The sequence below is a fragment of the Manis pentadactyla genome, chromosome 4, assembly GCF_030020395.1.
Source record: "Manis pentadactyla isolate mManPen7 chromosome 4, mManPen7.hap1, whole genome shotgun sequence".
Lineage (NCBI taxonomy): Eukaryota > Metazoa > Chordata > Mammalia > Pholidota > Manidae > Manis > Manis pentadactyla.
In genome coordinates this window covers 185395819-185419589 of record NC_080022.1, presented here as the reverse complement: position 1 = coordinate 185419589, position 23771 = coordinate 185395819, and the positions used below count along the sequence as shown (strand labels likewise).

Sequence of the window (23771 nt, the reverse complement as noted above, 5' to 3'; positions counted from 1 at the left end):
AGGGGCCGTCTGGGCCATAGCAGAGGAGAGGGGCAGCGTGCCTGGCACAGCAAAGCCGCCGTCATGGAAGAGCCGGGACACCGCGGGGGACATGCTGTCCTGGGGATGGTGGGGCGGGGAGATGGCCTCTGACCGTACAGAGGCACTATCGCTGAAGAGCTGGGACAGGAGGACAACCAGAGGAAGGAGGGGCCGGCCGCGGAAGCCAGCCGCCCCGAGGACAGCGCCAGGGAGGCGTCGGGGCAAAGGGGCGGCCACAGCAAAGATGCCCATTGGAGAAAGTGAGGCCGAGGTGTGGACCACCCCAGGGCCAAAGAGAAGGAGAACAGGAGGAGCAGCCCCCACGGCCTCCCAGGCCACCCCGCCTTCCGCCCCTTTCCAGGGCCTCGCCACACAGAGAGGCCAGAGGCTGCGGGCCAGCAATTTCCGCTCTGAGCCCCAGTGGGATTTTGAGGAAAATTACAGCTTGGACACTGGGGGCCGACAGACGGTGAGTTTTGCCACTACCTCTGTCCGGACCTCCCTGCGCTGAAGCCCCTCCCGGCAGGCAGCCCACCCGCCCTCGCCCTCTCCCCCCAGGCTCCACTCCTAGGCTTTGCCTTGTCCCAGCCTGGGCTGTCACCCTACACAGCTACCCTCCACCCCTCCTTCCTCTACAGGCCAAACCCAAATCCTAGCCTGGGCAGCGTGAGGAGAAGGAGCTGCCCTGCGCCCCGGAAGGCCTAGGCCATCTGTCAGGGTGGGAGAGTGTGACCTGCTCTGGGGTCTGACCCCTGATTCCCCATCCTCCTGCAGGCAGAGGGGGTGAGGGTTGAAGGGGAGTACGGAGGGAGCACGGACTAACAAGCATACCCCAGCCTGACACCCAGCCCTGCTTCCTGGGAATGTACAGCAGTTCCCCAACCTTCCCTCTCCTCCACCCCTAAGAAAAGCAGCCTGGGCCACACCTACAGGAGGGGAGCACCCCAAATACACATTCACACTTGTAATTGCAACCCCGCACCAGGGAGCACGCTCACAGGCTGCTCCTCCCGCACATGCGGAGTTGCATTTGCCTTGAGGGCAAGAAGCGCCTGCCCTCTGGGACCCCTCAGGACTAGAGTGGGCCTGGACAATGGCCAGGAGGCTGAGCAGACCTGGAAATAGGGTGGAAAAGGTAGCAGAGGTGGTGCCTTCCGAACTTTGAGGCCCGCTCTCCGCCCCCGGCCGCGCAGTCCAGCCCCCGGCTGTGGCCCTCCTGGGCCTCTCCCTGCCCTGACCCGTGCCCTCCTGCACGCAGACCTGCCCTGACTCACTGAAGGTCAGAGCCTCCAAGTCACTGTGGTTCCGGGAACTCTTTCTGGCCAACCTCACCCTCTTCCTGGACTCCAGACATTTCAACCGGAGTGAGTGGGACCGCCTGGAGCACTTTGCCCCGCCCTTCGGCTTCATGGAGCTCAATTTTTCCTGTGAGTCCCTGCCCGGGGGGGCTGGCTGTGTGCCAGGCATGGCAGAGGGCAGCTGGCTCTTTGTCTCTGATCTGCCTCGTCCCTGGGGGCCGCCAGCCCCGGACCCCTGGCCCTTGCAGAGCTCTGAGCGGACCCCCCCATTCCAGTGGTGCAGAACGTGGTGACACGCTTCCCCCCAGTGGCGGAGCAGCAGCTGCTCCTGGCCAGCCTCCCAGCGGGGAGCTCCCGGTGCGTCAGCTGTGCCGTGGTGGGCAACGGGGGCATCCTCAACAACTCCCGCATGGGCCGAGAGATAGACGGCCACGACTACGTGTTCCGGTGAGCCTGCCCTCCCCGAGGTCCCCCTCCCGCCGAGGCAGGCTCTTCGCCAAGATCCGACAGGCATCCACGCCTGTACGTGGGGGGGGATTCCCATATGCGGCTGCTGCCTCCCCGCTTCTCCTCCGCTTCCCACCCACCTGCACGCATCTCGCGCCTGCACTCATGTGTCCTGATTTTGTCTCTATAGCTTGAGCGGAGCTGTCATCAAGGGCTACGAACAGGATGTGGGGACTCGGACGTCTTTCTACGGCTTCACTGCCTTCTCCCTGACCCAGTCACTTATTATACTGGGCAGTCGGGGCTTCCAGCACGTGCCTCTGGGGAAGGTGAGCAAAGAGGAATGGGCTTGGTCACGACACAGCCTGGATAAGGGAGCACGCAGGTGACAAAGGGGATGATCGTCCGGTGTCTGGGGTCTGGGGTTGGCACGGGGGCTCTGTTCACACAAGAGGCAACAGCAGGGAAGACAGCCAGGCCAGGCCAGAGGACAGCAAGCGGGCGGGCTGGAGTCAGAGCCAGGCCCCGCCAGCCCACAGTCCTGAAGGCAGACGTCTGGACCACATCCCGTCCTTGGTCCTCAGGATATTCACTACCTGCACTTCCTGGAAGGCACCCGGGACTATGAGTGGCTAGAAGCACTGCTTCTGAATCAGACCCTGGTGAAAAATAACCTCTGGTCCAGGTACCCTGCCCTTTCCCCATGCCCAAACTGAGCTGTGCAGTGAACAGCTGTGAAGGGTAGGACAGGTGGGGGCAGTCACCTGGAGATGGGGTACCAGCCATGCCCATGACCCTGGCTTGGCCCACACCAGATGGGGCAAGAGAACTGAGCCTGAACAGTATCCCTGACACAGGCGCAGGCCCCTGGAAGCTTTTCGGGAAGCCTTGCATCTGGACAGGTACATGTTGCTGCACCCAGACTTGCTCCGCTACATGAAGAACAGGTGAGAGTGGAAAGCCCATGTGAGGGACCAGGTCCCTCAGCCTTACAGCTCCTGACAGTTGCGGGACTCGGGTGTTTCACAGGTTTCTGAGGTCTAAGACCCTGAACACTGCCCACTGGAGAATATACCGCCCCACCACTGGGGCCCTTATGCTGCTCACTGCCCTTCAGCTCTGTGACCAGGTAAGGCTCCATGTCCAGGTGCGTCCCTGTGTCAGGAGCAGGAGTGCCTGCAGAAACAGCTCTGGGCGATTCCTGGGCGTGCTCACGTGGGACAATGGCTGGGTTCCCCCTCTGGGGTGGGGCATGAGAGCTGCACCCAGAGCCCCAGGGATGGAGCCGGATAAAGGGACTCCACCCCCAACACAGAGTTAGCCCATGAGAAGCAGCCTGGGAAAGAGCAATCAGAGACCTTATTTCTCCTCCATTTCTACACAGGTGAGTGCTTATGGCTTTATCACCGAGGGCCATGAGCACTTCTCTAATCACTACTATGATAAGTCATGGAAAAAAACGATCTTTTACATCAACCATGACTTCAATTTAGAGAAAACACTGTGGAAGCGGCTACATGATGAAGGTATAATCTGGCTCTACAAGCGTCCTGTGACTTCCACACCAAAGATCTGACCTGGCTACAGCAGTTCCTTCAGCCCACCCAAGGTGCAGGGTGCGGTGGGAGTCTGAGACCGTTCTAGCATTTTCCCAGGGCTCAGACCAGCTCCAAGCTCCCCAGACTTGCAAGGGAACAATGATGTGGTAGCGGGGCTGTCCTCAGGGCTGCAGACCTCTGACAGCTTTGGGGGACTTTGGAAAGTTGCTGCAGGTCTGTTCCGTGGAAGGGGCACTCTGCTCTTGAGACCAAGGAGTTTTAACTAAACGGGGTGATGAGTGGTTAATACCATGACTCCTGCTGAAATCATCCTTCATGGCCCAAAAGTCACCTGGTGCAGGGGAAAGAGCCTGACCTTCTGGAGACAAAGAGATTTGGATTTGAATTCCAGATCTTCTATTGAGTTGCTGTGAAGTCTTGAAGGCATTATTTAATTTCACTCTAGATCATCTAGAGGAGCCCTCCAGGGGTTATCTGCTTCTCGAAGGATCTGTGCCTTTCCTTGCCATTTGAGCTACATGACAACTCTCAGGGTTGTAGAAAACTGATAATTAAAAAATGGAGATGCAAGTAAATTATGTACAATAAAGATGCAGGCAATGATTCTCCTGTGGCTGGAGACCAGTTTTGTACCTATTAGCAAATTCATTTTTGCATTCCTGATTGTCCCTGTGCGTGTCTGGACTTCGGGTTGTCCTCTGAACCAGTGTTACATCTTACTAGTTTCTCCATTGATTAGTGAGCTCAATAAATTCTTTAGCATGTGTCCATTTTATATTTGTATGCGAATCACAATTTTACCTTTTAAAAAAAATCATCCTTTAACTTTTTCTAACCTGTGAAATGACATCTAGGACATCTATTTCTCAAGGATTTACTACTGTACATAAAAAGCCTGGCGCAATAAGGATCCAGTCTTCCTTCTCCTTTCACTCTTTTAATCTCCCGTCAGTCTGCGTTTTCTCAAATTCCATAATGAGAATTGCGGCTCAGCCAAAGGCATTTCCATTCATCTTCCCTCTGTGAGCTCTGTCTCTAGGGTTTGGACTCTAAAGCCCAGAGGAATTCCAAAGATGGTAAACAGAGTGAGGATCCTCAGTGATGGTACAGAATGTTTTAAAAAAGCAAGTTCCCTTTTAGCTTCAACGCTCAGCGTTCAGGGTTCCAATGCGAGTTAAGAACAGGAATAGACTGGCTTTGTTCAAAAGGGGTGCAGTACCAGCTCCTGGCGGCAGGGGGAGGCACCTTGGTGCCCTTCCTCCGTGGTGCCCCGCTTTTCTTTTTCAGGTTTTCCTAGTCATTCTTACGTGTTTATTCTTCCATATGAATTTTAGTATCCGTTTAGGATCTAGAAATAAAATTTTTTGTATTTTTATTGGAGTTGCATCATATTTATCAATTTACTAGAGGAGAACTGACCGATGTATTACATGGAGTCATCCTTTCCAGGAACCGGAGGACTCTCCGTTTGTACAAATCTACTTCCCTGTCTTTCCGGAGTGTTTTAATGCTTTCCTCATACAGATTTTGAACACTTCCTATTGAATTTGTTGCTCAGTATTTTATTTGTTGCTTTTGTAAATGGGTCTTCTCTACATTATATCTTTCCCTGGTTATTGTTTATGTTTATGAAGGCTATTGATTTCTGTATGTTAATTTTATATCCTGCTAGTTAATTATGTCAATATTATATAATATATTGTATCATATACCATCAGTAGAGGATCTCCAAATCTACCTCCTCAGATTTAAACTCAGGCTACCGAAACATAAAGGCTGAGCCTCATTTATCCGGATCAAAATCAGGTAGACTGTTGGGTTAGTTTACCCTGCAGGTATCAGTCAAAAGAATTCAAGAAGGGAAATCAATTAAAGGCATAAGAATTAGAAAATAATCTAAGTGCAGATGATATGACATTAACCTAGTCTCAAACTGTTTCTCATAAAATACAAATTACAAAGACAAAACTAGTTACTTTACTGTAGAGAAAACTGGTAAGCACCACCTTAACCAAGTTACCAAAGTTAGTATCACTAGTGACGGAACAGACCAATACCATGTGCTTCTAAGGATGCAGCACACATCATGTGGCATCCCTACTGAAAAGACATCACAACCTCAATCTAATCATAAGGAATCCAAATTTGAGGAATATTCTATAAAATATATGACGTTTTTAAATGCTAGGATCATGAAAGACAAAGACAGGCTGAAACACAGGTCAAAGTTAAAAGATGTTAGGAGAAAAAAACAACCAAATGCAATGTGTGTGAAACGTGATAGACTAAGATCAAAATGGAGTCATCATGGCTAAGGGAAACAACTCAGATGGGGCCGGAAGGCCCTTAGGAGAAGGGGGTCTGCACATGTTGGCAGTTTCACATCTCAGAAGGATGGCGGATACAGCCCACTGCCACGCCGCATTCCCGAAACCACCATTGTGGACTTACGCGGACTCACCGGGCTTCGGCCACAGCAACCAATCAGAAACTGAATAGTGTACAAATTTCTCTGCCAGCTCTAATCACAAACTGTTCAAAGCAATTCATGTAAATGAACAAACTTCCTGCCATTTACCTTTAAAAACCCTAAACTGTCAGAATTCGGAACACAGTTTAGGTTGCCTCCTAAATCTGGGTCTTCCAGATTGCAATCCCAAGACCCCAAATAAATGCAACAAATTGTTCTACAGCTCTGCCTTTTTTTTTTTTTTTTTTTTTTTTAGTTGATATGTGTTATCTTGGAATGGGCCCTGGGCCAGATTTTCCCTTAATTTTACTTGCTATCAAAGGCTATTGGAACAATTTGCCAAATATGAATAAAGGCCTGCAGATTAGATAATAGTACTGTGTCAGTGCTAATTATCTGGTTTTCAAAATAATTGTAGTGTGGTTATGGAAGAGAACATCCTTGTTCTTGGAAAATACAGACTGAAGTATTTAGAAATGAAGGAGATGTTTGTCTGCAATTTAATTTATACCTTGTTTGGGGAAAATGGTTCAGGAATGCGAATGAGAGAGAGAGAAAGATAATGCAAAATGTGGTAAAATGTTACCACCTGGGGAACCTGGATGAAGTGACTATGGGAGTTTTTTTGTACTACTTTGCAACTTCTCTGCAAGTAGGAAATTGTTTCAAAATTAAAAATAAATATGTGGGGGGACTTGATAATATGGGTGAATGTAATAACCACAACGTTGCTCATGTGAAACCTTTGTAAGATTGTGTATCAATGATACCTTAATAAAAAATAAAATAGCATTAAAAAATAAATAAATAAAAGCAAAAGTATTAAAGGTGTAGAATTTCCTTTGTGGATAGTAGAGTGGGTTTTCTACTTTATAGGGCCCTCTTACAAAAACAGAACTATGTGACGGATAATAAAAGTATAATGCATTGCTGGGCTAATAGTAAGGGAGACCTCCATTTCTGCGCTACTCGCACTCTCTCTTTACCTCCCGCAAGTTTAAGCTGAAGCCAGAGCTGGGAATGGAAAGTGCCCAGCACTCAAGAAAGGCAGAGGGGTTTGAAGGCAGATGTCTGTATCAGAACTGGAACCCAAGAAGGGCTAAGCCTGGGGCCAGTAGCTAGGGGAGGGAGGCTGAACCTGACACGCTCACATTAAGCTGAGATACTAGAAGGGAAAAAGGCTGTACAAATCCCTGGCTACCAGTGGAAACAAGGATAAAACCTGTCTGCAAAGAGTGACCTCCAATTGAGGCCCCCAGGATTCCCTTATATTAAGAGCAATACAACTGGGGTCCTCCCTGCCCTCCCTCCAGGATTTTGGACATTGGAGAAACAAGATACAGAATATAAGGTAAATATGTGTGAGGCTTTAAAGGAATAAAAAAGTACAATTCTCCAAACGAGTAAATAAAATTCTTCAGATATATTTGATTAAGAACTTAACAGAACTTCTAGAAATAAAAATATTATGATTGTTAGAGGAAAAACTTCAACAAATGAGTGAAAAAGCAGATGATCCACAGTGGAAGAGAGGAGAGGATTGGTAAACTTACAGCTACAGAGCTAAAGAAATTTCCGAGAATAAACAGAAATATAAGGATATTGGGACTGAGGAGTTTAAAAAATACAGAAGGTGGAACAAGATCTAACATAAGCCAGGAGAGTCCCGAAAGAAAACGAAATACAGAGAATGCCATCAAGATAAGATTAGCATGAAAGGCTGATAATCGTAGGTAATTCTTGACACGTGATGAAAGGTATGACTCTAAAGTACAAGAAGCACAGCATGTACTAAGCAAGATAAAGAAAAAGGAATTCCACTTAGACACACTGTGAACTGCACAACACCAAAGGCAAAGAAAGGATCTACTTCCAAGTAGCCAGAGAGAAAAGTACAAAATGCCTACAAAGGACCTACCATCAGACTGATAGTCGACTTCTCAACAGCAGTGGTAACAGAAACCAGAAGGCAGTAGAACTGTATCTTGAAAGTGTTAAGAGAAAACATCAACCAGGAAAACTGCCCAGAGCAGGCTGACCGGTGACATTTTCAGATATCTAAAAGCTGAGCTTACCACCAAGAGAAAGTCACTGGAGGAACTTCTAAAGAATGCATTTCTGGAAGAAAAGGGTCCTAACAAGGTCTAAGATGTGAGAAGGAATGGTGAGCAGAGAAACTGGCAAATGTGAGATTCTTGAAAATAAACATATTTGAGCTCCTAAACCCTTGGGATTTCCTGGGTGATGGGAATGCCTTTTGTCCTAATGAGGTGCCTCTGGGTGGGCTCCTGGGCGGAGCTGGTTCCCAGAAAGACCAAGCCCTGGCTAGAAGCCTGGAATTTTCAGCCCCACCTCCCATCCTCCAGAGGGGAGAGGGGCTGGAAAAGGAGTTAGTAATTGCTCATCCCTAAGGGAGGCCTCCATAAAATCCCCAAAGTATGTGGTTCAGAGAGCTTCCGGGTGGGCAAGCACACCCTCGTATCCGGAGGCTGGTGCACCCCCACTCCACAGGACAGAAGCTGCTGCACTCAGGATCCTCCCGACCCCGCCCTGGGTGGCATCTGTATCCTCTACCATATCCTTTATTTTTATTTATTTATTTATTTATTTTTCAGGAGAGCAAGGTACAGGCTTTTATTTAGAGATACAGTGAAAGGACAGAGCTCCCGGCTCATGCCAGGAGGGGACAAGAGAGTCCCTACCATATCCTTTAATAGGCTGGTAAACATAAGTAAGCGTTTCCCTGAGTTCTGTGAGCTGCTCTAGCAAATTAATCAAATCCAAAGAGGGAATCATGGGCATCTCAGATTTACAGCCAATTGGTCAGAAGCATAGGTGACAAGCCAGATGTGACTGGCGTCTGAAGTGGGGTGGGGGCAGCCTATGGGACTGAGCCCTTAACCTGTGGAATCTGGTGCTATCTCAGGTAGATAATGTCAGAATTGAATTAAATTGGGCTAAATTGTAGGACACCCAGCTGGCATCACAGAATTGGTTGGTGTGGGGACAGCCCCCCCAACACATTTGGTGACCAGAAGTCCAGAAGTGAAGTGTTCCATGTAAAAGGAGACACACACAAAGTAGACTGGGATTTTCTAATACAGTAAACATTAAGGAAACATTTTTTAACTTTTTGAATATACTAAACCATATAGTAAAATTCACTGAGTTATACTCCTTAAAAGATGCAATAAAACTGTTATCTATCTCCCTGGGAAATAAGAAGACCCTTTTTAAATGCTTTCGTCCATAAGACCCACTCTAATAAAAATGCAAAAAATGGAATTCCTCCATCCCCATCACCCATCACTACATGCAACTAAAAGATTATCTTACATTTCAGGTAGGAAGGGGAAAAGCAAGCAAAAAACATTATCATTTAGCATTTACCAGCTACGGTCATGTATACCTTGCACTTCAGAGGCTTGCCAAAATTTATACTGAGAAGAGCAAGTGGCATAACTGGGGGAGACTGTGGTGCGACTGGACCTACCTCCCAGGACGCTGGCTAGGGGACACGCCAGCACACGCAAGGATGAAGGGGGCCCATGCTTTCGAGGAAGGTAATCATCTAGAGTCCAAAACAAAGATGCAACCTCTTCATCTAACGTTTCTGATGCTATAGTTGAGTCATCTCCTGACAGACTGTGAAAAGAACTCTGGCTTGACATGAATAACAGATTAGTGTAGGGGACCCACCCAACTTCCCATCCTGGTTCCGTGTGATCATGGCTATATGTCCCCTTCTCTGGAGGACTGCCCTTGGTTCATGGGCAAACTGGGGACACGCCAGCCTGCCATCCACTCCTGGCAGCCAATGCCCCACTGAAGGGGTACCAAGGCCTGCCCACTTGGTTAAGTCAGGACAGATTCTGTGGTGTGATATCTATGCTTAGATCCCCACGGCCTAACCTTACCAAAGACCTCTTCTTAATAGCCCCTTTCCTCTTTCCCTTACTGGGATTTCCTGAAGAGTCCTTCCTGGGTAAACCACATGATCCCAAATCCCTGCCTCAGGCTCTGCTTCTGGGAAGTCAACCTAGACAGAGAGAGCTCTTTGTGGGTAGTATATAACCCATATGGCTGCCCTGATTTCTGGGGGTAAGTCAGACACCTTTAACCAGCCATTCTGTTCTTATACCTGGTCTACAATATTACGGAGTCATCCTTTCTTGTTATAGGTACTCTTAACCAGAAACACATTTGGAACTGGCTTTCTTGAAAGCCTAGTTCTCTCACAAATTTGAAGTAAAAAGTTGACAGGAACACACAGGTCATGAGTAAACTTGTTATACTTCACAGCCACCACCCTTTACCTTGGCCCATGCCAGCTTGGACTGAGAACCCCAAGGGCAAGTTCACGCTTCCTAACCCTGAGGTGTCATAAGTATTCAAAGCCTGGGCCGGAAATAGACTATTTCACAAGCGGATGGGGCCTCAAGGTGTCCACTCAGGGTTGCATGATCATGAACCTTCCCTTCCTCTTTGAAGGATCATTGATCAGGTAGTCACACAGTTACTGATCCATCTGCCATTAATTAATGCTGTTCCTCCCTTCTCACGTTCCTGGGGCTTGTGTTTCTAATCAGCAGATTCAGAGGATTTGAAAGGTTAAAGTATATAATCAAGCTTTCCACTAAGATTTATGCATTTTACTGTATGTACCTCAAAATAAAAGTAAAATAAAAACTTAAAGTATAACTCTAACCCCACTCACAATTTTCTGCTATGTCCACCTCTGTTCTACCCAGTTGCTTCTAAGTCAAGGATGCACTACAGAGATCAAGAGAGATTAAGAAGCAGGACGGATGTTGTATTAGTAATAGAAGGTCTGGGGTTTACTTAGGAGAAGCTGGTGCATATTCATGCTGCTCTCCATGACAGTCCTCACACACCCTGTTGACCTGTATATAAAGGAAAATTTAAAGACAAACACTGTGTTTACAGAAGGAAAGACGTGCACCATAGTACTAAGTCTGAAGATTTCTGCTTGTCCACAAACTTGTTTGCAAATTGGTTTATACTAATACGTGGCATTCTCTAGATTATCAAATTCTGGGCGGGCATACAGAGCAGCAGTGTGCTGGCTCCCTGGCAATCAGGAAACCAGAGGCCTTTGCCCTGACCCTCTACACACACACATATACACACACGCATGTGTGTTTTCTCACAATCTCAAAGCAAATACACTCCCAGGGTGTTGCATGACATAGTTTCTACACTTAGCTGATTTTAAGTGTAGGAAAAAACATGGCCCTGCATGCCCTTGCATTTTGTGTAGGCACCAGACTCCTTCCAGATGAAAGACAAGCCCTTGGCACAGCCAAGCCCGTGTCTGGATGGGATTCCTCTCCCATGAGGCATCGTACGGACCCAGCATTGCTTGTGCGTAGGGAGTATCCCAGAACAGCAGTGATGACGGGGTCTCAGAGGTGGGGTCTATTGACATCAGGAAGCCACATCAGGGGGTATGATTGGGGTCCCGAAGAAAGGCTGGGCAAGAAAAGTGTTGGGGGTGAGGGAACAGCTAGGTTTCTGACTTGGTCACCGGGGAAATAGCCCCGGCAGTGTCACTGTTCCCAGGGCTGGCTGCGTGTACAGACCCACGCCACTGCCCCTGGGGAACTCGTGAATCCTTACATACACCCACACAGCTCTCAGGAGCCTTCTTCCCAGCCTTCCTGTCTTCCAGCCTCTAGTGCTGGGAACTTGAGAATCCAATGTTAGGCTAACTCTGTTCTTTTTAAGTAACCTGGTGTTGATTCTGGAAGTTTCTTGCTCCTTGAAATTCTGGAGTTTCACCAGGATAGGCCTCGATGGCAATCTTTTCCAGGACCGGTGATCCTGCCTGGGTGTCCATGAATCCTAATCTTCAAACCCAGCTCTCTTTTTGAGAGAACCTGAATCACTGACCTGTTCGTGTGCTTTCTCTCCACCTTCCCCCCACACTCCCTCTCTCCTCCAGACCTGTCCTCCATGTCTCCTGTTGTCTTAGAATTTACATCTAAAATATTTTTTTCTTTTGCCCTGTGTACCAAGTATTTTGATTTCAACAAACACTACTCCCTTTTTTCAGGTTATCAAAGACACTTTTAAATTTTAAAATCGTGGGATACATATTTGTAGGTCCCAGAACATTTTTTAATGTTCTAGTAGAATCTCCTTGAAAGGACTCCTATTGTTGGGTGAGTTGCCATCTGGTCCTTCCTGTGCTCTGCTTCCGTGGATGCCATGCGGGTGTTCAACTTGGCATCCACCCTCTCGCTGCGCATTCCCCCTACGTTAGCCACTCTCTCCTGGCTTGCTTAGAGTCTTGCATTTCCTCAGCAGCCCGGCCAGGCCAGGCATCAAGATCTGAGAAGTGTTGTAAGGAGTAACGGTTTCCACATTTGTGGGCAGAGATGAACACAGAGCACACCATGAACCTCGGCTGGAGCCCAGGCAGAAGAGCCGTGGCTCCTGGGGCACAAGTCTGACAGCAGCCCTTCCCCAAAGACAGAGCCTAAGAGCGACCCTGATCCCTGGGGAGCTGCCCTCTGTGTCTTCCAAAATCTGAAGGCTTAAAAAATGACCATGTTTGCTCACAATTTTATGGATCAGCATCTGGGGCTGGGATCAGCTTCCTTCTGCTCTGGCCTGGGGTGACGCAGGCAGCTGTAGACACCCAGGGGCTGGACTGCAGCTGGATGGTCCTGGGTAGATTCACTGCCCGTCTGGCCGTGCCGGCTCCCAGTTGGGTACCTCCATTCTCCTCCAAGCAGCCTCTCATCCTCCGGGGGGCTAGGCGTGGTGGCAGAGGGATCCCAGAGCACACGGGCAGAAGACAAGGTCACTCGAGGCCGATTGTCAGAAGGCACACAACGTCATATGCGCCACATTCTGTTGGCCAAAGAAAATCGTAAATCCAGTCCAGAGTTGGGGGTTGGGATACAGCCCCAGCCTGTTTTGGGGAGGGGTGGGTACATTCTAAGATGGGGGCACTTGGTGCAGCCACCTCCACCGGCAGAACGTCTGGTGCCACTGGGCTTGCATGTACAGCATTGCTCTCACAACGTCCTGTGTGGGCAGGTACACTGCTTCACCAAAAAGAGCCTGGTCTCTCTCACTGTCCAGTGCCTGTCCCTAATGCGTGGCTTTTTTGTCTGCACCGGGCATAGCAGCCAACATTCATACAGTGCTTCCCGCGTTTCCGTAAGTGTTGGAAGCACATTTAATAAGCACACCAATCTTTATGAAGTTGGTATGCTATCATTCTCATGTTACAAATGGGGAAACTGAGGCTTAGAGAGTTCAAGGACCTTGTCCAGCCCACACAGTCAGTAAATAGTGGAGCTGATGTTGTGGGATTTGCAGTGCACCCTCTGGAGCATTCTATTCTATCACCTTTGGAAGACCCGCAGCAGACGCCTGGAAGTTACCCTCTTCCTTGACATTCCGCCCTCCTTCCCTGTCTAATCCAAGGCGGCCGTGCTCAGGGATTCTGGGGGGATAGTGGCTTGAGCACCCATCCCTGCCTCTCTCCCTCCCCCTCCCCCAGCTACCTCTCTTGGGTAATACAGCCGCCCAGAGGCCAGCAGGCAGAATTGGCAAGGACATCTGAGCTCCAGGGTTGCCTGGGGAAGGAAGCAGGTAAGGACTTGATTTGTTTGGGGCCGAGGGAACTGTCGCCAGGGACCAGCAGCAAAGAGAAGAGCTTGCCTGATCTTGCCCTCTGGGAGAAGTGCCACACACAGGGGATCCCCAGGAGGACTGGGGGGCCAGGTACACGTGATTCCAGGATCCAGACTAAAGGCCACCCGTCAGCACTTCTCTCACCAAGCACCCACGTGTCTATTTAAATTTAACGCCCTCTTTTTTCGGAGTCCAGCTCTCAGACAGCACTCTCACAGCGCAGGAAGTCAAAGCCAAATGAGCGGTCATGTGACTCGGCAGCTGAGACTGTGTCCCAGATCTTGCCACTGGAACTGTCCATCGGGGACACCACCACTGTGTGGCTGCCACCAGGTATTTGTCAACACTCGCATGACCTTTGATCTACCTGTCGCCTCACTTACGGGAAATCCCATTTACCCCTGCATCTCTCTTCAGTCTCTTGAGACTCAAAGTCCCAGGTGGAGTATCTGGGTTGTGACTTGTCTGTGCACAGGCTCCAGCTACCAGCGAGCAGGGAGGGGGAGCAGGGAGACAGCCGCCTGCCCTCCGGCTTCCAAGGTAGGAAGGAGCCCCCTCCGCTGTTTACTCGACAACTGCAAAAGAATCAGGTGCTTGGATTCCACAAGCCAAATATGTGACAGATTTCCACTACATGCGGATTTTTATTGTTTTCCACTGAGTATTATTAAGCCAATAGATTTGTGGAGTTTTTTTAAAGACAATTTTTTTTACATCAGTTTTAGGTTCAGAGGAAAATTGAGAGGAAGGCACAGAGATTTCCCGGATGCCCACTTGCCCGCCCCCCATGTGTGGCCCTCCATGTATACCACCATAGCAGTACACTCACTACAACTGACCAAATAAACTTGTTTTTAAATTAAGAAGATTGGTTTGAGATTTGCTGGTTAATAGGCACTTTTAACAATGGCTTGGTTTTCTATAGATAAGTAGATCTCACCTGTGCATTTACAAAGGGCCAGTTTCCGCACACGGACCTATATCTGTGTCACACTAATGTTCAACTAATACAAATATACTAAGGTCAGGCTAGTGATAAAAGAGAACCAAAGAGAAGATGAATTGCTCCCAGCCCTGATCATATGGGAGTCAGTTTACTTTACTTCTTTAATTCAGAAAGATAAATATGAAATTAAAATCCATCTGCAACCCATGGGAGAATTTTCTCATGCATTGCTTTGTGCTGAGTTAAATAGCAGGTTAACAGATTTGAATACGACAAGGTTTACAGAAAGGTAAAGCAACTCTGACACAATTTAAACTTTCTCCAGGAGCTCAAGCTGCCTCTTAGGACTTTGAAGCACCTCCCAGCATGAACACAAATGATTACTGTAAATTCTCTATGGTATTTTGATTAGCCTTATGATATTAGAGTGTAAATAAGTGGGAACATATTTTGGGGTTGTATATCAATTTGGATAGATAGGAACAAATACAAATTATAAGACAGAAAGAGAAAGGAAGTGTATACATGGTAGGAATACACTAACACAGACATCCTTACACACCACAGTCACCATTTTGAGGATACCTCAATCCATGAATAGCTAGGAGAGATATTAGCCAACATTAATAATCTCCGTGGAAACATTGTATCAGGGGGATTGCAAGTTCAGGCTCTCCTTGTAAGCTTTTCATTCACAGGGTAAAACCAAATGGTTTTCTTTTGAGAAACCAAAAAGAAAGAAATGGAAGATACTAGAGTTGTGCAGGAGAGGGACCAGAAATCTGCATAGGGGTCCCCTTACATCTGCTGATGAAAACTAATTTGAGCAAGTGTAGGATAAGGCTCCACAAAGCCAAACCAAAGAAAACCACCACAGCAAGAACAACTACCAGGGACCCGGGAGCTGGATGTGTCCAGACCTCAGAGAGCTACAAAACTCTCATGGCCAGCAGGCCTGAACTACAAGAAATGTTAAAGGAAGCTCTTAAGGCTAAAGGAAATGTCACCACATGGGAACTTGGAGCTACAGGAAGAGAAGAGGAGTTCTGGAAATGATAAACAGAAAATAATTTTCTCCCAGTTTTCAATGTTTTAAGAAGATGGTTGACTGTTTAAAGCCAAAAACATGGTGAAGAACTGTAGGGTGTTAAACATATGTAGAAGTAAAATACAATAATATTAGCACAAAGGATGGGAAGGAGAAATGGAAGTACATAGTTTTTACATTGTATGTGAAATGGTGTGCTAATACATGAAAGTAGACTATGATACAGATGAATAGTATAGACCTTAGAATAACCATTTTAAAAATAACTCAAAGAAATATAGCTAATGAGCCAACAGAGGCGATAACACAGAACAGGAAAGAAAAAAAAACAAAGACTATACGAGACTAACAGGAGACACACAGTGCTGAGGGGAGCGTGACTCCAGTCATATCAGCCATTACACTACATGCATATGGACTAAATACTGTAAAAGACAGAGATTGTGGGCCTGGACAAAAAAGCAAGATCAGCCTTATGCTACTCACAGGAGCTGCACATTAAATGTAAGAACAAAGGTAGACTCGAAGTAAAAGAATGAAAAAAGTTATACCAGCAAACACCAAAAATAAAAAAACTGGAGTGGCTATATGAAGATCAAACAAGATAGGCCCCAGGCTAACGAATATAATCAGAAATAGAAAGGGACAATTTATAATGATAACATGGTCAATACACCAATTAAATAAAACAATTCTAAATGCATGTGTGTCAAATAACAGAGGCTTAACCAAACTGAAGGGAGAAACAGACAAATCAAACCTGTGTTGGAAACAAGTTCTTCTAAGGTTAAACATATACCTTCTTATGACACAGCAATTCTACCTCTAGATATTGACCCAAGAGAAATAAAAACATGTACACAAATGCATTTGTACAACCATGTCGATAGCAGGTTTATTCACAGCAACCAGAACCTGGGAACAACCCAATGTCCATGAATTAAGAGAATGGATAAACAATATGGCATATTCACATGACGGAATACTAAGTACTTATAATAAGGGGAACAAGCTATTCATACACATAACCACAAAGAATACATCCTGTGTGATTACATTTTTATGAAGTTTGAGAACAATAAAAACTATGCTGAAAGGAACAGCATAGTGATTTTCAATAGAGGGAAGGGTGGACTGAGAGAGGGTGCTGAGGGATGTTCTTGGTTAATGGAAATGTCTCTATATTGATGGGATGTGGGTTACGTGGGCACATGCAATTATCAGAATCAGTTAAACTGTATGCTAAGATTGATGTGTTTCACTGTGTATAAAATTTCCTCAACTTAAAAATATGGGGTGGCAAAAAGAGATCACTATAATTCACATTAACAGAGGGAACAACTTAAGTCAGCAACAAATACCATTCTGCCTGGCAAAATATTGAAAACCTCCCCCTGAGAATGGGAAAAGATACAGATGTCTGCTACCACTATTATTCAACATTTAACTGGATGTGCTAGCCACTTCAATAAAGCAAGAAAAAGATATAAAATGCATAAATGTTAAAAAGTCATTATTACCTAGTAACATGATTGCACACATAAAAAATCCAAAATAATCTATAAACTATTATAATTCATAGGTGAATCTAGCAAGATTTCTAGACACAAAGTCAGTTTAAAGACCACTGTGCTTCTACATGTCAGCAACAACAAATGAACATGAAACCAAAAATTTAAAACGTTATTTACAATAACATCAAGAAGTACCAAACCTCTGGGAATCAGTCTAAGAGAAAATGTGCTTATCTCTGCACTGACAACTAGGACACTTAATTGAGAGATTAAAGAACCAAAATAAGCAGAACTATATACAATGTTAGTGGATTGAGAGATTCATATTGTTAAGGTATCGTATCTACACAAATTAATCTTTAGATTATGTGATCCCAATCAAATCCTGACAGGTTTCTGCAGAAATCAAGAGCTGATTCAAAACTGCTTGTGAAAATGCAAATGGCCAAGCATAGCCAAGGCAATATTAAAGAAACACAGAAACATTGGAGGCCTCCCACTACCAGACATCCAGATATTTATATAGCTACCATAACTAAGGCAAACTGGTGTAAGCAGAAGGAGAGACTGACTTTGAAAGTAACAGAGAAGAGCAGACAAGAAGAAAGCTTAGAGAATTTGTCACCAGCAGAACCACTCTGAACAAATGGCTAAAGGAAAATCTTCAGACAGAAAGGAAAAGATAAAAGAAGGAAACATGGGAAATGAAGCAAGAGCAATGGAAAGGGTGAAATATGAGCAAGCATAAGTGCTATCCCTCTTGAGTTTTCTAAATTATGTTTGATGGTTGAAGTAAAAATTATAATATTGCCTGATGTGACTCCAAAGTACATAGAGGAAATATTTAAGGCAATTGTATTATAAATGGGGAAGGATAAAGGGTAAGGTTTGTACACTTCACTCAAACCGATAAAATGTGGAAAGCAATAGACTGTGACTAGTTACATATGTATAATGTCATTCCACTTACAAAGCTATACAAAGAGAAATTCGGAAGAGCACTTCAGATAAATCAAAACGGAATGCTCAAATTTAAATAACTCACAGTAAAGCAGGAAAAAAGAAAGGTGTTGGTGGGGCAGGTGGGATTTCGGGAGAGTGGGGAAGGAAGTGCAAGCAGGCAAAGGAGAGTGAAGAGGTAACGGCATCAGTGTGAGCGTAACACGCATAGGTGAGACCTATAGGAAGACAGGTGGTGCTGGCACAGAAAACACACGGCAGGAATATTACTAGAGCAAAGCAAGGCAAGGTCCAGACCACTGACAGCCTTGAATGAGAGGCATCAGAGCCTGGGCTGCTTCTGAAGGCAAAATTGAACCTGTATGTTCCCCATCAGAGTTTTGTTTTCCAAAATCAGTAGTCCCCAGCCACCCTCCTCCCACTAATTCCCTCTTTACCAGAGTCAACCACTTTCAAATATTCCAGCTGAGCCTTATGGCATATACCTCCACACTTCTAAATTACATGCTTGCACTGATACTTAGCTTTTTATTTTAGGCATTACCTATTGATGTTTCACATGAGAAAAAGAGGATTTAGCTGTCTACCTTCTGCTCCACCATACATACGCACATTTCCTACATCCCAGCTTAAATGTATCACAACTTTGGTTGGTTCAGAATTCAGGGTTCACATTATTGCAGTTATGTAAGTGCTATCCACAGCTGTGCCACGTCGTGAACTATAATCACTTTTCCTTTCTTGCACACCTTCCCCCTACCCTGCCCCAGAATTGATACTGGCTATATTGCGGGGTTTGCTTTGTTTTCTATATAGTTATCAGTAATTCTATTTCAAATTTTCTGCCAGATGCCTAACTATCAACTCAAGCTGTTTATTCACACCAGGGATTCTATCCGTTTCATTATTTTGAGGAAGAAATCTTTCCCTGAGTTTCTGACCTCCTGCACTCTGGCATGGTTGTCCTCCTCACCTGGCCCATGTTTCCATTGTCATCCTGGCAACTCCTTTTCTAAGTTGTATCTCTTTTACTTACCTCATGTCTTCTTCCCATTTTACATTCTCATTTTCACAGAGCAAGTCCTCTAGTAGCTTCCTTTTGAAAAAGAGTAGGAGAGAGGAAAAGTTTTGAAGACAATAACTCTGAAAAGCCTTATTCCTTCATTGCATTGATAGTTTGGCTAGGTATAGAATTGTAATTGGAAATTGTTTTCCTTCATAGTTTTCAAGAGATTGCTCCATTTCTAGCCTCTTCTTTTGCCTTTGAGAAACCTAGAGCCACTCTGGATCTTTTTCATGTGACCTGTTTCTCTCTCTCTCTCTCTCTCTCTAGAATCTTGTAGAATCTTCTTAGAGCATTGTGGGCCCTTTAATTTTGGAAACTCATGTCCTTCAATGCTGGGAAATTTTATGGAATTATTTTCATTGATGATTTCTACTCTTCCATTTCTCACTCTTTTTCCAGAACTTCTATTATTTGGGCATTGTGGTTCCTATATTTACTCTATAATTTTTCTTAAATTTTTTCTCCTATTTTCCCTCCATATACCTTATTTGCCATCCTTTCTGGGAACACTCAATATTCATACATTTCCTTAATATTCCTGAACTCATTATCTTACTCTATCTTCAGCTGTGCCTAGTATTCTCCAGATCAAGATTCTACTTAACTCCCCAGAGGAAGAAAAGTCCTTTGGTCTCCTGCCAGGGTTGGGAGGAGCGGTCAAGTGGCTAAAGAATGTGTGGGAGGGAAATTGTCTCAAACAGATTTCTATCAGTCTTTATTATAGTTCATCCCCTTCCTTTACCATCTTATTTCCAAAATGCCAAAAATCCTTAACCCTTTTGAAGTTTCTATAGTATAATATAAATTTATTGGGTTCTTGGTTGTCCACTAAAATTTACTATTCAACTACCTTAGATGCTAAATCATTACCTCTTATCCCTGCAATTTCCAGAATTGTGCTGCTGTGGTCTCAAATCCTCTCCTCCCTAACCTTGTACATTTATGCTTTTAAAATTCCCTTTATTAGCATCTTAATGGGGTTTTAGGAGGGGAATATAATTAGATGCATGTGTTCAGTCTGTCATCATATCCAGAAGCCTATAAGGAATGTTTAGTCTATTGTTTTTATTTTAATTATGTTCTTTTAAAAGGTTAATATAAGCCTTCTTGGTCATCTGAACCCTTAAAATGAAGTATTACCATGTAGTTTCAGAGACTACACTTGGATTTATGGCTATTTAGCAATCTCCTAAGCTGTCATACTTGAACTAACTCCTAACACAGTGTTTCTCAAACTGGAAGGTGGGGCTTTCCTATATGTGTTCTCATACTTGAGAAATTACTGTCAGTGATATGGACCCACAGAATGTTTTAAAGCAGAATAAAGGTACAGTCAGATCTCCATTTTTTATAAATCAGTTAGCTGGGTGAAAGGTGAAGTTGGGAGGACAAGATGTGAGGCAGGGAAGTGAATTAGAAGACAGCTATAATCCAAATGGGTATGGGTTTCTTATAGTAGAGGTGGATAGATAAGCACAGATTTCAAAAATATTTAGGATCATGATGACAAAGGGTTCAATCTGGATTCCAAGCTAATAAAAAAGAAAATCACTGTAACAGTCTTAAACATCATAAACAGAAAAATCATAAATAACTATGACTTATTTTGAAATAGTTAATGGCTTATGATAAGTATGATATTATGGCAGCACAAGTAAGATGAATGGTAAAATAATTTTAAGATTTGTAATTTCAACGTTTTTGTTTCGTATTGTTACCAAGACCAATTGTAATTGTGCAAAATTTAATCGATTGCACTGTGTAACACAAGTAGGCAAATTACCTATTGTCAAAACTAATTTCTCAATTCTGACAAAATACCATTTATTTTTTCAAGAAGTTGACATTTTCAAGAGGTCTGAAAAAAGACTTCCCATTAATAAGTCTATAGAAAAAAAGATGAAAAAAGAAATCTTTTAAGTCTTGAAAAGCATTAGGCTCTACTTGTTTGAATCACAAGTGCTAATCCATATTCTGACGGATCCAGAACATCCCAGCTGATAGTCAAAATTTAGTCATCAACTGTATTTTCTTTTTGCAAGCTCATTTTCTACTCAGCATCAATTCAGTGCATAAATTTGTCTTTTTATAAATTCTTGAAATACAAATGGAACAATTCTCATCATGTTTTTTCTTTTCATAAAACAATCATCTAAAAATGGTTTTGGTTGAAACGACAAAATCAGCCTCTGATAGATAATTATAATATCTAATAAATTTTGATTAGGAACTTGCTTGGAACTCATGCCATTACAGATACTGAAAAATAAATTGATTTTAGTAAAAATACATTTTTTACAAAGATGCTTACACAAGATTTTTTTCAGAACATAGAGTATTTGAAGTTTTGATCTCTTTGTTTTGTAAGATGGTTTCCACATCTTAAGTGAAGTGTATGTGTTATATACTTTTCAAGATTTTAATTCAAAGTAATGATACCTTTTATTTCTTAAAAAAATGGAATGAATTATATTTCACACATAAGCAAAAGAAAACTATTACCTTTTTATTATGGAAGTATAAAGACAACCATTTAAAACCTGGAAATAGTCCTAAATGTATATGGCAAATGAAAAAAACATCTATTCAGGATAATCTACTAAAATTTGATGAGTCTGGGTATATGAGCCCAAACTGCTCCTTTTCTCCCTACTCCAAGCTCAGTGAAAAAATCTCCATCTAAGTTGGGGCAGCCAGGAACAGAGCCCCCTCTCCCCTTAGCTCCCCGTCAGAGGGCTTTCTTTCTGGGAGGAGGAGGATAGCATTTCTCATCCTGCCCCAGCTACCTATTGTTGAGACTGTTCTGGACAAGTGTGCCCAAGAAGTGGGGACTCTTCTGCTCAGCCTCCACCCACAGAATGGAGACTCTACCTTAGGTGTATGTCACTGAGTGCTGGGGCCTTGGTCATCCCTGCCCTGTCTTATAAGGCAGTGGTTCCACACCAGGAGATGTAAGCCAAGTAGACCTGAAGCTCAACTCCTAACAGGGGTATCACTCAGAAAGAAGCACACCATTGTCCCCACCCCAGCGCCAGAGCCCTGGTTCAGAGGTTTTGCCTGGGGACAGAACACTTGGAGTGGGAGGGGAGGCTTCACTGAATAAGCCAGAATAAGCAAAGAAGCAGAAAAGCATCTTACATCAGAAAAAGGCAGGCAGCAGGCACTGCCTGGTAGGAGTGGCCAGATGTTGGATCTAACAGAAAAGACCTAAAAGTATCCATGAGAAGGACACTGTCAGACTCAAATTCAGAGGCAGATGTAGCAGGATTAGAACCGGAGGAAGTCAGCTTTGTCGGGAATAATGAAGCCCCCTGGAGCCTCTGGGGACAGTGTCAGCAGCTCAGCAGGTAAGGAAACTAGCTGCAGAGAGAACTAGAGACAGCATGGATGTCCCCTGCCAAGAACTTAGAGGAAAAAGAAAGAGAGTAGCTTAGAAGAGGCCCGTCAACAGAGGATTTTGTTTGTTCTAACTTTGTCTTGCTTTGCTTTTTAGGATGAGCTATTTGGGAGCATGTCCATGCGCTGGGATACTGACCCTGTAGAGGGGACGAGGATGGCTTCTAAGGCAAGGTCCAAAGAGGTAGGAGGACACAGCAGAGATTCCAGCTGTCATTGGAGGGGGAGAACCTGGAGGCATGCGGGTGAAGATGTCTGGGCATGAATAAGTAGGGAGACAATTCACCGGGTCTGACACATTTCTGCACATGGTGTGAACAGAAACACTAACTGCCTTTTCAAGATGATCTTTTCAAGAATGTTAATGTAGCAAACAGCCTTGGAAGATAAAGACAGAGGGTGCAGAGGCTGGGCTTTCTTCCTGTCCAGTATAATAAAGATAATGCCTCCCTCTAGGACAAGGGCAGGTTTCCTTTCAGCCCTCTGTAAACAATTCTAGTTGCCTTCGCTCAAGTTCCTCAACTGCGCAGCAAACGCATTGTGTAGGCCCTCCTGGGCCCCTCATAGGGTGACTGACACAGTCACGTGTGTGAGGTGTGCTGTGCCCTGAATTATAAAGTCCTTTGCCTGATCCAGGAGGTTCATGTCTTCTGCATGACATCTATAAACCTGTAGCCAGCCAACAGGTCAGCTTGCAAGTTGCGTAAATCTCAGATTCTCACAATTCTTGACCGAAGATAACTTTGTAGCTAGGGGCATAGGATGTTTAAACTCTGCTGTCAGAGGTACGGCAGGGAGAAGAGCAGGCTTGAGGGAAGAGGTGGCATTCTAGAATCACTGTGGAGCAGGATGGCAGCTGGAGCTAACCAAGGACAAGGAAATAGCTGGTGTGGAGGGCCCAGCTGAAGCCGAACTATGTAGTACCATTCTAGTCAGGAGTGAGGTACTCTGCAGCAGCTGTCAGCCAGGCAGCATGGACCAGGGGACCCTGCAAGAGGAGGTCAGAATGTGAATCCAGGAACACAAGGGAATTTGGGTTATGATGAGATAATAGCTCAGATTATGACCCACAGAGTCCTGCCTGGATAGGCAAGACAGCTTCCAGGGGAGGGCTGATGTGCTGGCAGACAAGTGGAGGGGTGGAGAGACAGAGGCCCTCTGAGGCTGCAGAGGGGGAGGGAGAACTCCAGGTGGACAGGTAGGAGGCTTTGGTCCAAGAAGCATTTCTCCACTGAAGGTGTTGGAGAAGGACCAGAATCATTAACACGTGGTGGGTGGTCAGCTCCCACACAGGAGGAGAGCACCCTCCCCTCCTTGAGGCTGGAGTCCAGGCAGGTGGAGGCTGGGCTATGGTGGAAGCCAAGTTTGTAGGTTT

General features: G+C 45.1%; 1 protein-coding gene and 1 long non-coding RNA gene across 2 annotated transcripts; both read left to right on the top strand.

Annotated features, from left to right (window-relative positions):
- The first annotated feature begins 2 nt into the window (after positions 1 to 2).
- Positions 3 to 4091, top strand: ST6GALNAC1 (ST6 N-acetylgalactosaminide alpha-2,6-sialyltransferase 1). Its single transcript, XM_036900284.2, has 8 exons — positions 3 to 490; positions 1280 to 1448; positions 1595 to 1766; positions 1957 to 2095; positions 2351 to 2451; positions 2624 to 2713; positions 2796 to 2895; positions 3151 to 4091. Exons 1-8 carry the CDS (start codon positions 92 to 94, stop codon positions 3340 to 3342), a joined length of 1362 nt encoding a protein of 453 aa, XP_036756179.2. The 5' UTR covers positions 3 to 91; the 3' UTR covers positions 3343 to 4091.
- An 8413-nt stretch (positions 4092 to 12504) lies between these two features.
- LOC130683613 (uncharacterized) lies at positions 12505 to 14071 on the top strand. The gene is made up of 3 exons (XR_008997468.1): positions 12505 to 12584; positions 13333 to 13799; positions 13942 to 14071. It is a non-coding gene; the product is annotated as an uncharacterized LOC130683613 (long non-coding RNA).
- Positions 14072 to 23771: the final 9700 nt, after the last annotated feature.

Bases quoted from the DNA above. Each gene is read 5' to 3' on its own strand.
- ST6GALNAC1 (XM_036900284.2), top strand. From the start codon at position 92: ATGCTGTCCTGGGGATGGTGGGGCGGGGAGATGGCCTCTGACCGTACA. The intron at 1,767-1,956 runs GTGAGCCTGCCC...TTGTCTCTATAG, and splicing joins GGCCACGACTACGTGTTCCG to CTTGAGCGGAGCTGTCATCA. The intron at 2,714-2,795 runs GTGAGAGTGGAA...GGTGTTTCACAG, and splicing joins CTCCGCTACATGAAGAACAG to GTTTCTGAGGTCTAAGACCC.